The sequence below is a fragment of the Pezoporus flaviventris genome, unplaced genomic scaffold (genome assembly GCF_033815535.1).
Source record: "Pezoporus flaviventris isolate CSIRO_AGI_PZ_B2104156 unplaced genomic scaffold, CSIRO_AGI_Pfla_v1 ptg000031l, whole genome shotgun sequence".
NCBI classification, from domain to species: Eukaryota; Metazoa; Chordata; class Aves; order Psittaciformes; family Psittacidae; genus Pezoporus; species Pezoporus flaviventris.
In genome coordinates this window covers 33211540-33225143 of record NW_026892579.1, presented here as the reverse complement: position 1 = coordinate 33225143, position 13604 = coordinate 33211540, and the positions used below count along the sequence as shown (strand labels likewise).

General features: G+C 36.8%; 1 protein-coding gene across 1 annotated transcript in view; it reads right to left on the bottom strand.

Annotated features, from left to right (window-relative positions):
* CSMD1 (CUB and Sushi multiple domains 1) overlaps window positions 1-13604 on the bottom strand; it is a 1163462-nt gene that overhangs the window by 59111 nt on the left and 1090747 nt on the right. The window contains exons 51-52 of the mRNA XM_061460659.1: window positions 9934-10128; window positions 3639-3812 (exon numbers count right to left, since the gene is read on the bottom strand). Coding sequence (XP_061316643.1) covers window positions 3639-3812; window positions 9934-10128 — 369 coding nt within the window. The remainder of the gene's footprint in view (window positions 1-3638; window positions 3813-9933; window positions 10129-13604) is intronic.

Here is a 13604-nt window from a genome sequence, read left to right as displayed (position 1 = left end):
TTCCTGCAAGTGGTCCTGTGTGCATTCCAAGTGGGAATAGATCTATTGAAACTGTTTAAAATGCAGATAGGTGGAAAAAAAAAAGTTTTAGATATGACCAAGGAGATAAAATAATAGTAATGGAGACCAATTTCAAAGCATTATTAAAAAAAAAAAAAAAAAGGAAAGAAACAGACAAAATCTAACAGCAAATCACTCCTGGAGAAGAAAAGGATGACTTCATTTAAATGAAATTCAAGCTGTATATAGAGACAGCCTTCCCTAACTATGATATCAAGTAAATCTATTACCATTTTGCAAAGAGTCAAAAGCTTCACTGTGTGCAGATTTTAAGCTGACTTCAAGAAGAAATTGGTATTGTTAACTATGTAGGTCCTGTACTTACCAGCTCTTTTACATCTCTATTTGAATCTACACTTATGGCTACTGTAGACAGTTAATCTTCTGGAGTGTTCAGGGGTAAAATATATTTCTCAGTAGTCAGGATAGAAGAAAATTCTTTTTTTGGCCTTTCATGGGCAAGAGTTATAATACAAACAGAATGCACTGAGATTTGTGAATTATTTAGTTTTTCTACGTTGGCAGATGAAAGCAATACATAAGTACTAAATACTATTACTATTGATCAGATGACGAAGTGGTATTTCAGGTTAGTTAAAATGAATGAATGCTAACACATATCTTTATGTTTGAAATAATCAAATGCAGGTGTCAAGCCACTACACTAGCAATGAATGGTATATAACACACTGCAGAAGCCTGAGGGGTAAACACAGCTTGCATGTTTGCAACAGAGAAAGGGCTGAGGAAAATACTCCTACACATACAGTCTTGGGTCTGTTGGATCTTCACAGTTGCATTTCTAACGTCTTTTAAAAGTCAGTCAGCATCAGTCCAGGATAACCTAATACCAGCAGGAAGCTGATGTATCTTCATATGTGAACCTCTTATATAGTTCCACTGTGGAATCTATGAACTTATGTATGTGAAAATGCTGCAGCATAGCATTCTAACCAGCACCTCAGTGGATTTCTTTTCCATAAGTAAAAGAAGATTTATTTTACTCCTTTACTGCTCTAAATATCAAAACAAGTAATAATTAAAGAATACTCCATTTATGCCATTATTTCCTACATCAAAATGACATCATTCTTAATACAGCATATTTTGAACTGTAAAATAACATGTATGGAATTGAAAATATATCAAACCAGAGAAGTGTTTTTCCTGTTGACAACATTTGCAAGAAGCAGCTACATCCTGCTGGGAACTCACTAATAATGGACTGCCATTTAGAAGCTAGGTTAGCTCTGTGAGATAATACTCACTGCTTCTGACCACTCTGTATTGTAAGAGATGACAAGAATATATTTCACAAAAATAGTAAAACAATACTCACAAAAAAATGTACTACAAACATTACTGTTGCAAAATGAAGGAATCAATCAGAAATACATGATTAAAGGTTATAAAATCTTAATTCAGGTCTGTATTACATGATCTCATGCTTTTTTTTTTTTCTTAAAGATTCTGCCTTCATTTTCCTTGCTGATGGAGCCTAGTATCTGGATTGAAAGAGGAAAAGGCAATCATCATGGCAAGTAGGACACAAGGACTGAGATTTTATCCCTGTCTCAGAGAGAAGACTCCCACATCTCTGTATTTCACCTATACCCCATCAAATTGTACGTTCTATTCAGAGGAAAAATAGAGTTAATAAGTCCATTCTTTTTCACCAGTTAGATTATCATGCTTTTGTCTGTTAGTGCATTACTGTTTTGTGGCTTGCAACCTGTTTCAAAATATTTTCTCAAAGTATTTTCAGGTATTAAAGATGTCCAGAAATGCAGGTTGTTGTCACTAATACTCTGGTAAAAATCATGTTTTTCTAATGATACTTGCTTTTCTTCTTCCTTAATAACCTTTTAAGATGAAATTCATGATACTTGAAAATTGTTTTTTTTAAGACATGATTGAGTTGGTATGTGGTCCCATCACACCCGGTTACTGTGATGCAGATATTCTTTCCCTTTAATAGGATATTCTACCAGGGGAATGATTCTGTGTTTTAAAATGCAGCTCTGATTGTCTTATGTTTTGCTCAGGGAAACTGTAGCCATTTATTTTGTTTCTGCACCTTGGTGAAAGCATGAACTCAAAGTTCAGTAATTGCAAATACCATTGATGATGGTACTATGAATTACCTTTGCTTAGAAATTTCAGGCAAAACAGCAGAGTACCTAATTACCACTTATATCTATAAGGTAATGAGCACCAGCAACCTCATATACAAAAGATCTCATATCTGTTTATCTGAACATTGAAAGACACTAACACTATTAACATTGAGAAATTTAAGAAAGGGTTCAAGTGTCTAAGAATGCTTAGCAACCTTTCATCATCAGTTCTTTAGGTATATTAAAAGTTCCTTCTCACAGATGCATATTGACACTGACTTATTGTAAATGCACATATCATGTTCATTATGACTTGCTTTATGGAACTGACACCATCAGGGATTCTTTCAATGTGATGTTTTGCAAATAGCAAGGTCAGAGGAGATAACTGTCATTTTATTTTTCACATGCAGAATTGTTGTGCTAATATACTTTTAAAAACTTCGTGTTTCTACAGAATGGGAGGAGAAAGCATTTTCTAAGAAAATAATCAGCATAATTTATTTAAAAGCTTTAATTCAAATGTTACTGCTAGATGTCTATCTAATTAGTCAAGCAATCCTCTAGCCTAGCTTAAAATTTTACAAAAAGTGAGTTCTGGATAGAGAATAATTTCTGACAATTCATTTTATGGCTACCACTTCCTTATAAAACAATGCTTTTACTGTTTCATTGCTGAAAAAAAATCAGGAAGATGGATTATTCTGGATATTGATATACTAGCTACTCTGGTTGCTCTGTTTGTTGGTGTTTTTTTTAAATCAATTGTTTTCTTTGTATAACAATTAAATTCTTGCATATGATACGTGGTCAATCTATTTTGTTTAAAATGTACTAGATAAACATGGAATACTATGTGTTCTACTAAAAGCATATAGATAGGCAGCATAGAAGAAAGCTGCTTTTCAAGTGAGGCTGAACTCCGGAAAAAAGAGATTCCTCCTTTCCTGATAGTGACTGAGTACATTCAGCTGAGAGGCAAGAAGGAAATATGTAAAATGAGGATAGAAAAACCAAGTGAGAACCTACAGTCCAAGCTAAAGGGTGTTACTTTTGTTTTACTTTGTGCTGTCTCTTGTCTATTTCCCTTGACTGAATGCTCAGTATGCTGAAAGAGCATTAGTAGTTGGTATGCATCAGAAATACTTCTGAACTGAAGCTCATCTTCCAGCTTAGTTTCATCACACACTCTGTGACTGTTTTACAAAGCAAATCAAAGTATTGTAAATGTGGACAATGAACTGAACCACTTGAAACACCCTTCTGGTCCAAAAAAGCATTCCAACAACATCAAATATAATTGAATTTCTAATAAAAAGTTATATGCTAGTAGAGTAGTATAAAATCGTATGCAGTACGCAATATTTCTATATTTACGATACCTTTTTTTTTAATTTATTTTGAAATGTTGTTGAATGGTAAGAGCTGAATTCTAGTACTTGATACTACATTTTTTCTTACCTAGGCATTGGGTTTCAGTACCACTCCAGAGACCATTTGCCAAGCATTCTCTCACATGGGAACCAACTAATGTGTATCCTGTGTTACAGGTGAATATTGCAGTAGCTCCATACACTGTTAAGGTTCCAATCTTATTTCCGTTTGGTGGAGATGGAAGACCACCACAGGAGATAACTAGATAAAAAAAATGAACAACAGAAAAAACCTGAAGTATGAAAATACTTTACATTATTTCTCAGACTGGAAGACAATGTCCCACCTCAACATTTTCTAAAATTGTTTAAATTTAAAATCTTTAAATATTTAAAATATTTAAATTTTAATATTTAAAAGTAATAAATGTAAGAATTGTAGTTCACAGTAAGGGTTTAAAAATATGCTTGATTTGGCAACACATGTTCTAAATTTGAAGTCTTGGAAGGCAGATGCAGGGACTGTGAGAATGAAGACCTTGCACCCACTGTAAGAGAGGAACTGGTTTGAGACCATTGTAAAAATCTGAACGTGCACAAGTCCATGGGTCCTGATGAGATCCATCCACGGGTCCTGAAGGAGCTGGAGAATGAAGTTGCGAAGCCACTGGCCATCATATTTGAGAAATCATGGCAGTCAGGTGAAGTTCCCGATGGCTGGAAAAAGGGAAATATAACCCCCATTTTCAAGAAGGGGAAAATGGATGACCCGGGGAATTACAGACCAGTCAGTCTCACCTCTGTGCCTGGCAAAATCTTGGAGCAGATTCTCCTGGAAGGCATGCTAAGGCACATGAAAATCAACAAGGTGCTTGGTGACAGCCAGTATGGCTTCACTAAGGGGAAATCCTGCCTGACCAATTTGGTGGCCTTCTATGATGGGGCTACGGAACTGATGGACAGGGGTAGAGCAGCTGATGTCATCTACCTGGACTTGTGTAAAGCATTTGACACTGTCCCACACGACACCCTTGTCTCTAAATTGGAGAGAAATCAATTTGATGGACGGACCACTCGGTAGATAAAGAACTGGCTGGATGGCCACACACAAAGAGTTGTGGTCAATGTCTCAATGTCTGGCTGGAGAACAGTAACGAGTGGCATCCCTCAGGGATCGGTGTTGGGACCCGTCTTGTTTAACATCTTTGTCGCTGACATGGACAGTGGGATTGAGTGCGCCCTCAGCAAGTTTGCGGATAACGCCAAGCTGTGTGGTTCGGTTGATATGCTGGAGGGAAGGAATGCCATCCAGAGGGACCTTGACATGCTTGTGAGGTGGGCTGATGCCAACCTCATGAAGTTTAACCGTGACAAGTGCAAGGTCCTACTCCTGGGTCAGAGCAATCCCAGGCACAGCTACAGGTTGGCCAGAGAAGAGATTCAGAGCAGCCCTGCGGAGAAGGGGGCATTGGTTGATGAGAAAATGAACATGAGCCGGCTTCAGTGTGCTCTCGCAGCCCAGAAAGCCAGCCGTATCCTGGGCTGCATCAAAAGGAGTGTGACCAGCAGGTCGAAGGAGGTGATCCTGCCCCTCTACTCTGCTCTTGTGAGACCTCACCCGGAGTACTGTGTGCAGTTCTGGTGTCCTCAACATAAAAAGGACATGGAGCTGTTGGAACAAGTCCAGAGAAGGGCCACGAGGATGATCAGGGGACTGGAGCACCTCCCCTATGAAGACAGGCTGAGGAAGTTGGAGCTGTTCAGCCTGAAGAAGAGAAGGCTGCGTGGAGACCTCATAGCAGCCTTCCAGTACCTGAAGGGGGCCTATAGGAATGCTGGAGGGGGACTCTTCATTAGAGACTGTAGTGATAGGACAAGGGGTAATGGGTTAAAACTTAAACAGGAGAAGTTTAGGTTGGATATAAGAAGGAAATTCTTTCCTGTTAGGGTGGTGAGGCACTGGAATAGGTTGCCCAGGGAGGTTGTGAATGCTCCATCCCTGGCAGTGTTCAAGACCAGGTTGGACGAGACCTTGGGTGATATGGTTTAGCATGAGGTGTCCCTGCCCATAGCAGGGGGGTTGGAACTAGATGATCTTAAGGTCCTTTCCAAGCCTAACGATTCTATGATTCTATGATCCTGACAGCATCTTCAAACACAATCTGTATTTGCAGTTCCAAAACAAGTGAATAACAGTAATGTCTGGACAGCTGAGGTTATTTCCCACATGTGCATACTCCTGACTACTCTTCAAATATACCTTCCCTGGCCATTTTAAGTGTAATATCTGTTTAAAGATATTATCTTTTTTTAACATGTGGTACTCTGAATTGTTATGAACAATCTTTTTTTCTCATTCCCCACCACAGTTCATGATCATATAACATATATGGTAGTCTACTTGCCAAAAATATAAATATTCTGTTTTTTCTAGACTTGACCCGTTATCACAGAAAAATTCAGTAGCATTAGCTGTGCTGCAACCCTCAGCTATTATAGACACTGAATAAAAAAATACCTTTTAAGAATGCATCGAACTCTAATTTAATTTAAACTGTACTATCATGTCTTCTGTTTCTAGAAGAATATATCAATAACATTGTAATTTAAGATCCAGAACAATGCCTTCAAAGCTTCACTTACATTTTATGTTAGCATAATTCATGGGATTACTTTTAGAACGCGTTAATCACAACTGAATTTCCTATCTGAAAACTCAAGGCCACATTCCTCAATATTTTTAAAAGTTCATTATAGAAAACAACATGGAATTGGGTAGAAGTTGGACAAAATAAAGTACATGCCACTGTGTGATTAAGTCAGTAATAATCAGAATATATGTGATCAAAGTTTCTTAAGCATAAGGTATTCAGAGGTGAATAAAACTCATTTAGACTACAGTGAAGTCACACTAACATAATTTGTGGAGTAGCCTAATGCTGCAACTTCTAATGCTAATGCTGAATATTAAACTTATGCATATATTTAAAAATAAAATTATTTTCCGAAAATGCAATGGAATGAATTGTTCTAAACACATTACAAATGCTTTATTATTTTTAATTACAATCATTCAAGTTAAAAATAATTACCTGAATGATGAGCCACCTGACAAGTTAGGCAGCTGTTCAGCATATTCTTAACCAAGTAAAATAAATTTACTAGCTAGGTCTCTCTCAATCCTGAACCCCCTCAGTTTGATGTTTTACAATTTCTTTAGAAATACTACTTTCAAGTACATATGATAATCTAAATGCCTTACCATCAGTGTTTCAATTAGCTTTCCTGCTGCTTTAGATATATGAACAGACTCTATATATCCTATCCTTAGCATGTGTATGACAGAAAGAAAGTAAACAGTAGGCTCCTCAAAATCCTCTACAGTGTATTTCTGGATACTAATGATCTATATCCAGAGGAAATATTACTGAACATCTCTTGGAGAACGAAGTTTGCCATAATTCAATCCTAATCAGTCCTCTATCAGAATGAAAAATAATGTACCTGTCTTATGAATAAACTAATGTATTTTCAGCAAATCCCTGAGTTTCTGTATCTATCTACCTAATGCTTTGCTTTTTGTTAAAAGCATCGCATGTGGGTCACCCCTTTTACTACTTCCATAAAAATTCTGTAATTGTAGAAGCTGGTCAAGAACTAGCTTTTCAAAAACTTCTCAGCTGCTGAACAGTAGCTGCATATTAGGCAGCAAACAAAAACCTGTTTTTTTTTACCATCTGTGCTTAAAAGGGGCACAACTGCAGTTAACAGAAAAAAACCTCCACCCTCTAAATTTAAATATGAAAAGAAAACTGGTAAAAATATCAATAGTTTATAAGAGATATAAAATAGTCACCTTATTTTTCCAACTGAGTATTTTTCAGAAAGAAAATTTTCTCTGAACAAAACTACAGGAGTAAACCAGAACCAACATAATTCCACACCCCATCATCATTTAGATAAGATCAAATACACTGCTTTCATGTATAGAAGCATAGAACAGTTAGGGCTGGAAAGGACCTTAAGATCAGCTAGTTCCAACTCCCCTGCCATGGGCAGGGACACCTCACACTAAACCATGTCACCCAAGACTCTGTCCAACCTGGCCTTGAATACCACCAGGGATGGAGCATTCAAAACTTCCCTGGGCAACCTATTCCAGTGCCTCACCATCGTTACAGTAAAATACTTCCTCCTTATATCTCATCTAAACTTCCCCTGTTTAACTCATTACCTCTTGTCCTATCACTGCAGTCCCTAATGAGGAGTCCCTCCCCAGCATCCCTATAGACCTCCTTCACATACTGGAAGGCTGCTATGAGGTCTCCACGCAGCCTTTCCTTCTCCAGGCTGAACAGCCCCAACTTCCTCAGCCTGTCTTAATATAGGAGGTGCTCCAGTCCCCTGATCATCCTCGTGGCCCTCCTCTGGACTTATTCCAACAGTTCCATGTCCTTTTTATGTCATGCTCCTTTTGATGCACCCCAGGATACGGTTGGCTTTCTGGGCTTCGAGCACACGCTGGAGCTGGCTCATGCTCATTTTCTCATCAACCAACACCCCCAAGTCCTTCTCTGCAGGGCTGCTCTGAATCTCTTCTCTGCCCAACCTGTATCTGTGCCTGGGATTGCCCCGACCCAGGTGTAGGACCTTGCACTTGGCATGGTTAAACTTTGTAAGGCTGGCCTCAGCCCACCTCACAAGCATGTCAAGGTCCCTCTGGATGGCATTCCTTCCCTCCAGCGTATCAACCGAACCACACAGCTTGGTGTCATCGGCAAACTTGCTGAGGGCGCACTCAATCCCACTGTCCATGTCAGCGACAAAGATGTTGAACAAGACTGGTCCCAACACCGATCCCTGACGGACATCACTCGTCTCCAGCTCGACACTGAGCCATTAACCACAACTCTTTGCATCAAGCCAGCTCTTTATCCACCAAGTCGTCCACCTATCAAATTGATGTCTCTCCAATGTATACATGCATTGTATTGATTGCTGTTACAGGTAGAGCTTTCAGCCTTGTTCTAAAAATATCTTAATTTTTTTTTCTAGAAAATAAATATTGGTTTAAATTATTTTCAGTTAAATGGTGTAGATTGTTCTTCATTGTTCTCTTTTCTCTTGTTTTTTTTTTTCTTTTCTAATACTAACGGAATTCTCTAATACCGCTTCTATAACTTCTATGCCTTAGGTTTGCAGCCACATACTTCCCAGTAACAGACTGTGTGAATTTATGCTTGAATCACCCTTGGGAGTGATTCAGTACCTTTTGAGATGACTTTGGGTGTTTTTTCAAGCCTCCAGGTGCTGTTGAAGAAGGCTGAGATTCTACTCCATGTTGTTTTTAGTATCAACCAGCTTAGATAGTGTAATTTGTCTCATAACTGCATTGTATTTAATTTAATTTTATTGCTTGCATTTAAGCAAATAAATTTTGTCTTCTGTTTGTCACTATGTGTATATCATACTGAAGGCTTTGCTCCACCATTTATTTGGAATAAGAAAAGCTATTGCTGTTTATGTTCATTCTGATATCAGCATCATAGAACCATACAAAATATTCTGGTACCGTATATTAGAAGGTATAATTGACATGTCTGAAGCCTTAGCAGAGTTTGACAGAGCAGAATGATACTGTTCTCTTTTCTTAAAAAGACCAGAAGGTATAATTTAGTAAGCTGTGCACCTGATTCCAAGATTTTTTTTCTACAGTGCTGCCATAAAGTTCTCTTATTGAATTAGCTTGTTTCAGAATATCCATTCACAAATATCTTCTAATATTAAAAACTTCACCTAACATCAGAAACTTCACTGAATTTTGGAAAAAAAAAAGTCACTCTCTAAAAAGAAAAGAAATCAACTCTTTCAGGATGAGACACTCCACTTGAATAGCTCACTGAAGCTACGTACTACTCAGAAAATTTGAGCGCCTCGAGTTTTGTTTTCAGTTCTGCTTAGTATGCTAGGCCTGTCAGTTGCCTATTTTCCTTCAGATACAGGGATCTTCTGTGCTGCCCTGGAACTGAAATAGAGTACCTATTTAAGTACTACTCTAATGTAGGAAAAGTTCCTGCTTTAAGGGCAGCACAACTAGCTGCTGTGCCAAATATTCACCCCAACCAAAGCAAATAACACACTGGAAAAAGAAGAAACAAAGTTTGGGGGCATGTGGATTCATTAAGACTTCATACTTCTTGTAAGAAATATGTTGTATTTTACACATAAAGAGTTTGAATCAATTAATTTCAACAAGTTAATGAAAATTTGCTTACAAGTAGGACACTGATGGCAGAATATTGCTTAAAAAGCTTTGATATTTATAAAATAAAATATATGCATTAAGAAGCACAGGATATTCTGTAAACAAGTATGTTTCTTACCCTTACAGCTTGGCCTTTCATTGCCTACACTCCAGGTTCCATTAGTCCTACACTGTATGAGTCTTCGGCCCAATAAATAATATCCAGGACTGCAGCTGAGCATGACTTGAGCTCCATACTCATTCAGTGACCCATAAATCAGTCTCCAGACAACATGTTCTGAGACCAGAGTCTCTATGCTGGGGCAAGTTACAGCTGTGAAGAAAAGACAAATATTAGCATTCTACTCCCAAGTTTATTCATAGATGTATGTCTTGCCTTACTGGTAGAAGTTTTGCAATATATAATTGACCATACCATATGCATTCTTAAAATACAAGTTCCAGGAAAAATAATGAACATCATACAATGAGCATTACAAATCGAGAAGCAGTTGGTAGCTTTTTTTAATTTAGTGAAACGCAGCAGAAAATGACACAGAGTTATGTTATCTAATGCAATTTACTTAAAATTTTCAGAGACAAAACACATCACAGACCTACAGATAATGTAAGAGGAAAAGCAAATAATGCTGTACCATTTTTGCAAAGGCTCATATGATGCTTTATTTTCTAATCCATGACACTTTAGAATAGCTCTAACAAGCTTTAACAGGCTGACATAAAAGCTGCTAATACACTTTAAAATACTAATTATTATAAAGATTAGTAATGGTATATTGTGGATATTCAGGAAAATTATTATATTACAGTTTAGAATATTTGATGCAAAAACATAAAGATGCCAGTAGACAAGATCTTTAGTTTATATTTTTCACAAGGCTTACCACATACAGTATTTTGAAATATTTTTCAGTTTCAATCTGATACAATGCAATTCAAGGTAATATGCACAAACTATTTACAGCATTCACAATGACATGAATTCTTGATGTGCCTATGTCTCTGTAAAGATTCGACTAGTTTTATAAAAATATTTATGATTATTAAAAATATCTTTATTTGGTTTCTTATTCCATATTTGTAGTTCAGAATTTCCCTGCTATAGAAGAAGTCGGAATGAGTTAGTGTCTGCTTATATCCCAAGAATACTTTAGAAGAAACTACTGCCCCAGCAACACTTACAAAAGCTATATTTTCCAAAGAAACACAAACAAACAGGTAAGAGGAATTTAATTTCTCATTTGTTTTCCTTATATTTTGCTAAAAAGAGGCGATACATTTTGTAAATATTTGGTATACTTAGGAATCATTACCTCTGATATTTTGTACAATATACTAATATAACTACACTATTTAGTGTAAGTCAAAAGCTATTAGGAGAAAGTGTGTAAAAACCTCAAACTATAATGAAGAAATGAGAAGAGTCTGATTCTCATTTATCTTATATTGTGGTTTAGTGCTTAAACCACAAAACCTTATAATAAATTTACACCATTCTACTATAGAAAGGATGAATAAGTTGATGAAAAAAGTTACATGATCTGCAGGATTTATGCTGTCTGAGAGGTATAAAGTGATTTTATCACAAGTATGAATGTGTGATTAAAGAGACTATTTCAGACACTGAATTACAGGGAAAATGATAGAAGCAAAAATCCTGTTAAACTTTAGATATCCACCACTTTTCAGAATACCCTTGATAATACTAGAATTATACATCTACCTTTTCCAACAGTTATCTTAATCATGGTAAATTCTAGCATACAGGAAACACAGAACTGGCACCACACAATGTACCTGTGAAGATGTACAAGAATTTATGAAGGGAAAATCATCTGAAGAACTTCAAAAGCCAGATATAAGGTTATATTGAGTTGAATTTGTAGATTATTTTCTTAGATTTTTTTTCAGTATATCTTAGGAAGGACTGCCAACATATAGTCACTCTGAAACATAACAGTTCTTCACTTTGGCCTTTATAAGAATATTCTAACTAGTGATGAACAGTTTCCCAGGTTAAAGGAGTACTCCCTACTCCTTAATATAATTTAATTTGACACTGATATTAAATTGTGCTTCACAGCTACTCAAATATTACAAATTATTAACCAAGAAACAGTTTTTCTCATATTTGTTGTTAAATAGAAGAAGCATATCAAAGTGCTTCAATTTATACCTTGCAGTGAAATTAATATAGGCCTGTAAGAAAACACAAAATGTTCTCAATACCCCTAAATGTAATGTTTTTATCACTTCTACTTTCAAGCAATATTTTAACTGATTCTTTCAAAGATGAAAGCAAGCTTCTTACTTGGTTTAAAAGTAAAACTTTTAGTCTTAACCATAGGGGAGAACTTCAGACACTTGGAGATACAAGGCTCAGCTATTTCAGGCTATGCAAATAACCACTCTCCATACTGAGGTTAGTAAATAATTTCTTCTTTCTTTAGCTATAAATATACTTAGAATCTTGTTGCAAGTACACTTTACAAACAACTGTCGGATTCTGATACATGATTGTGCAATTTGTAATTGAAGATGTTACTGAGTACAGGATATACTTCCAGACGGCATTGATGTAATCAACTAAAACTGTTGCTTGAAAAATTTTAATTTTACAGAGACTGATTATTTTCCCCATCCTTCAAGAAACAACAGCAACAAAAAAACGTATTAACAGATGCTTGATTTTGTGCACATGGTTTATGAATGAGTGCATCAATTTGCTTCTCTCAGTCTCTCTCTTGCAAACTATGGGTTGGGCACTATTTAAATTGCCATTTACATGAAACTCTGTAAGGGATGATCTCAGTATCTCACAGATGGGAACATGTTCTCTCTTTTCTCCAGGTACTTTGATACAGAAACGTATGAAAAATATTGCTTTACAAAAAAACCCCACAGGTTTCTGACCATAGGTCAGTAAACATAATTGTAATTTGAAATTGTGATTAAGATTACCTATTTTAATGACATGACAATCTCCATATACGGATAATTCTGAATAGACCCAAAAGCAGGGAATTCATAATGAGATATACCTACCATAAAAAAAAGACAAAAAATTAGTTGCTCTATGAGCCCAAGTATATTTGCTACTCAAGACTTGGGCAAAAAGTCACTAAGCAAAATGTTTACTACACAAATATTGGCAATAACCAAAAAAATAAAACAAGAAATGTTCAACTACATCAACTAAAATCTAACAAGAATTTGTGCAGTAATGTGCTCAGCTTTTAAACTCTTAACAATGATTAATTCTTTGCAATTTTGTTATCCTATTTAATTGCTTTTCCAGTCAACAAACACACTGCACTATCAATATACAGATTTACAGATTAGCGGAATCATTAGGGTTGGAAGGAACCTCTGAGGATCATCTAGTCCAAACCCCTGCCAAGGTAAGGCCACCCAGCGCAGGCTACACAGTAACACATCCAGACGGGTTTTGAGTATCTCCAGAGGGAGATGCCACGACTTCCCTGGGCAGCGTGTTCCAGTGCTCTGCCATCCTCAAAATGAAGAAGTTCTTCCTCATGTTGAGGGTGTTTCAGTCTATGGCCATTGCCCCTTGTCCTGTCACTAGGCACCACTGAAAGGAGTCTAGCACCATCCTCCAGGCACTCACCCTTGAGATATTTTTATCCATTAATGAGATTCCCTCTCAGCCTTTTCTAGATTAAACAGGCCCTGCTCCCACAGTCCCTCATAAAAGAGATGCTCCAAACCCCTGATCACCCTTGTGGCCTCTCTACTGGACCCTCTCAAGTAGCTCCCTGTCTTTTACTG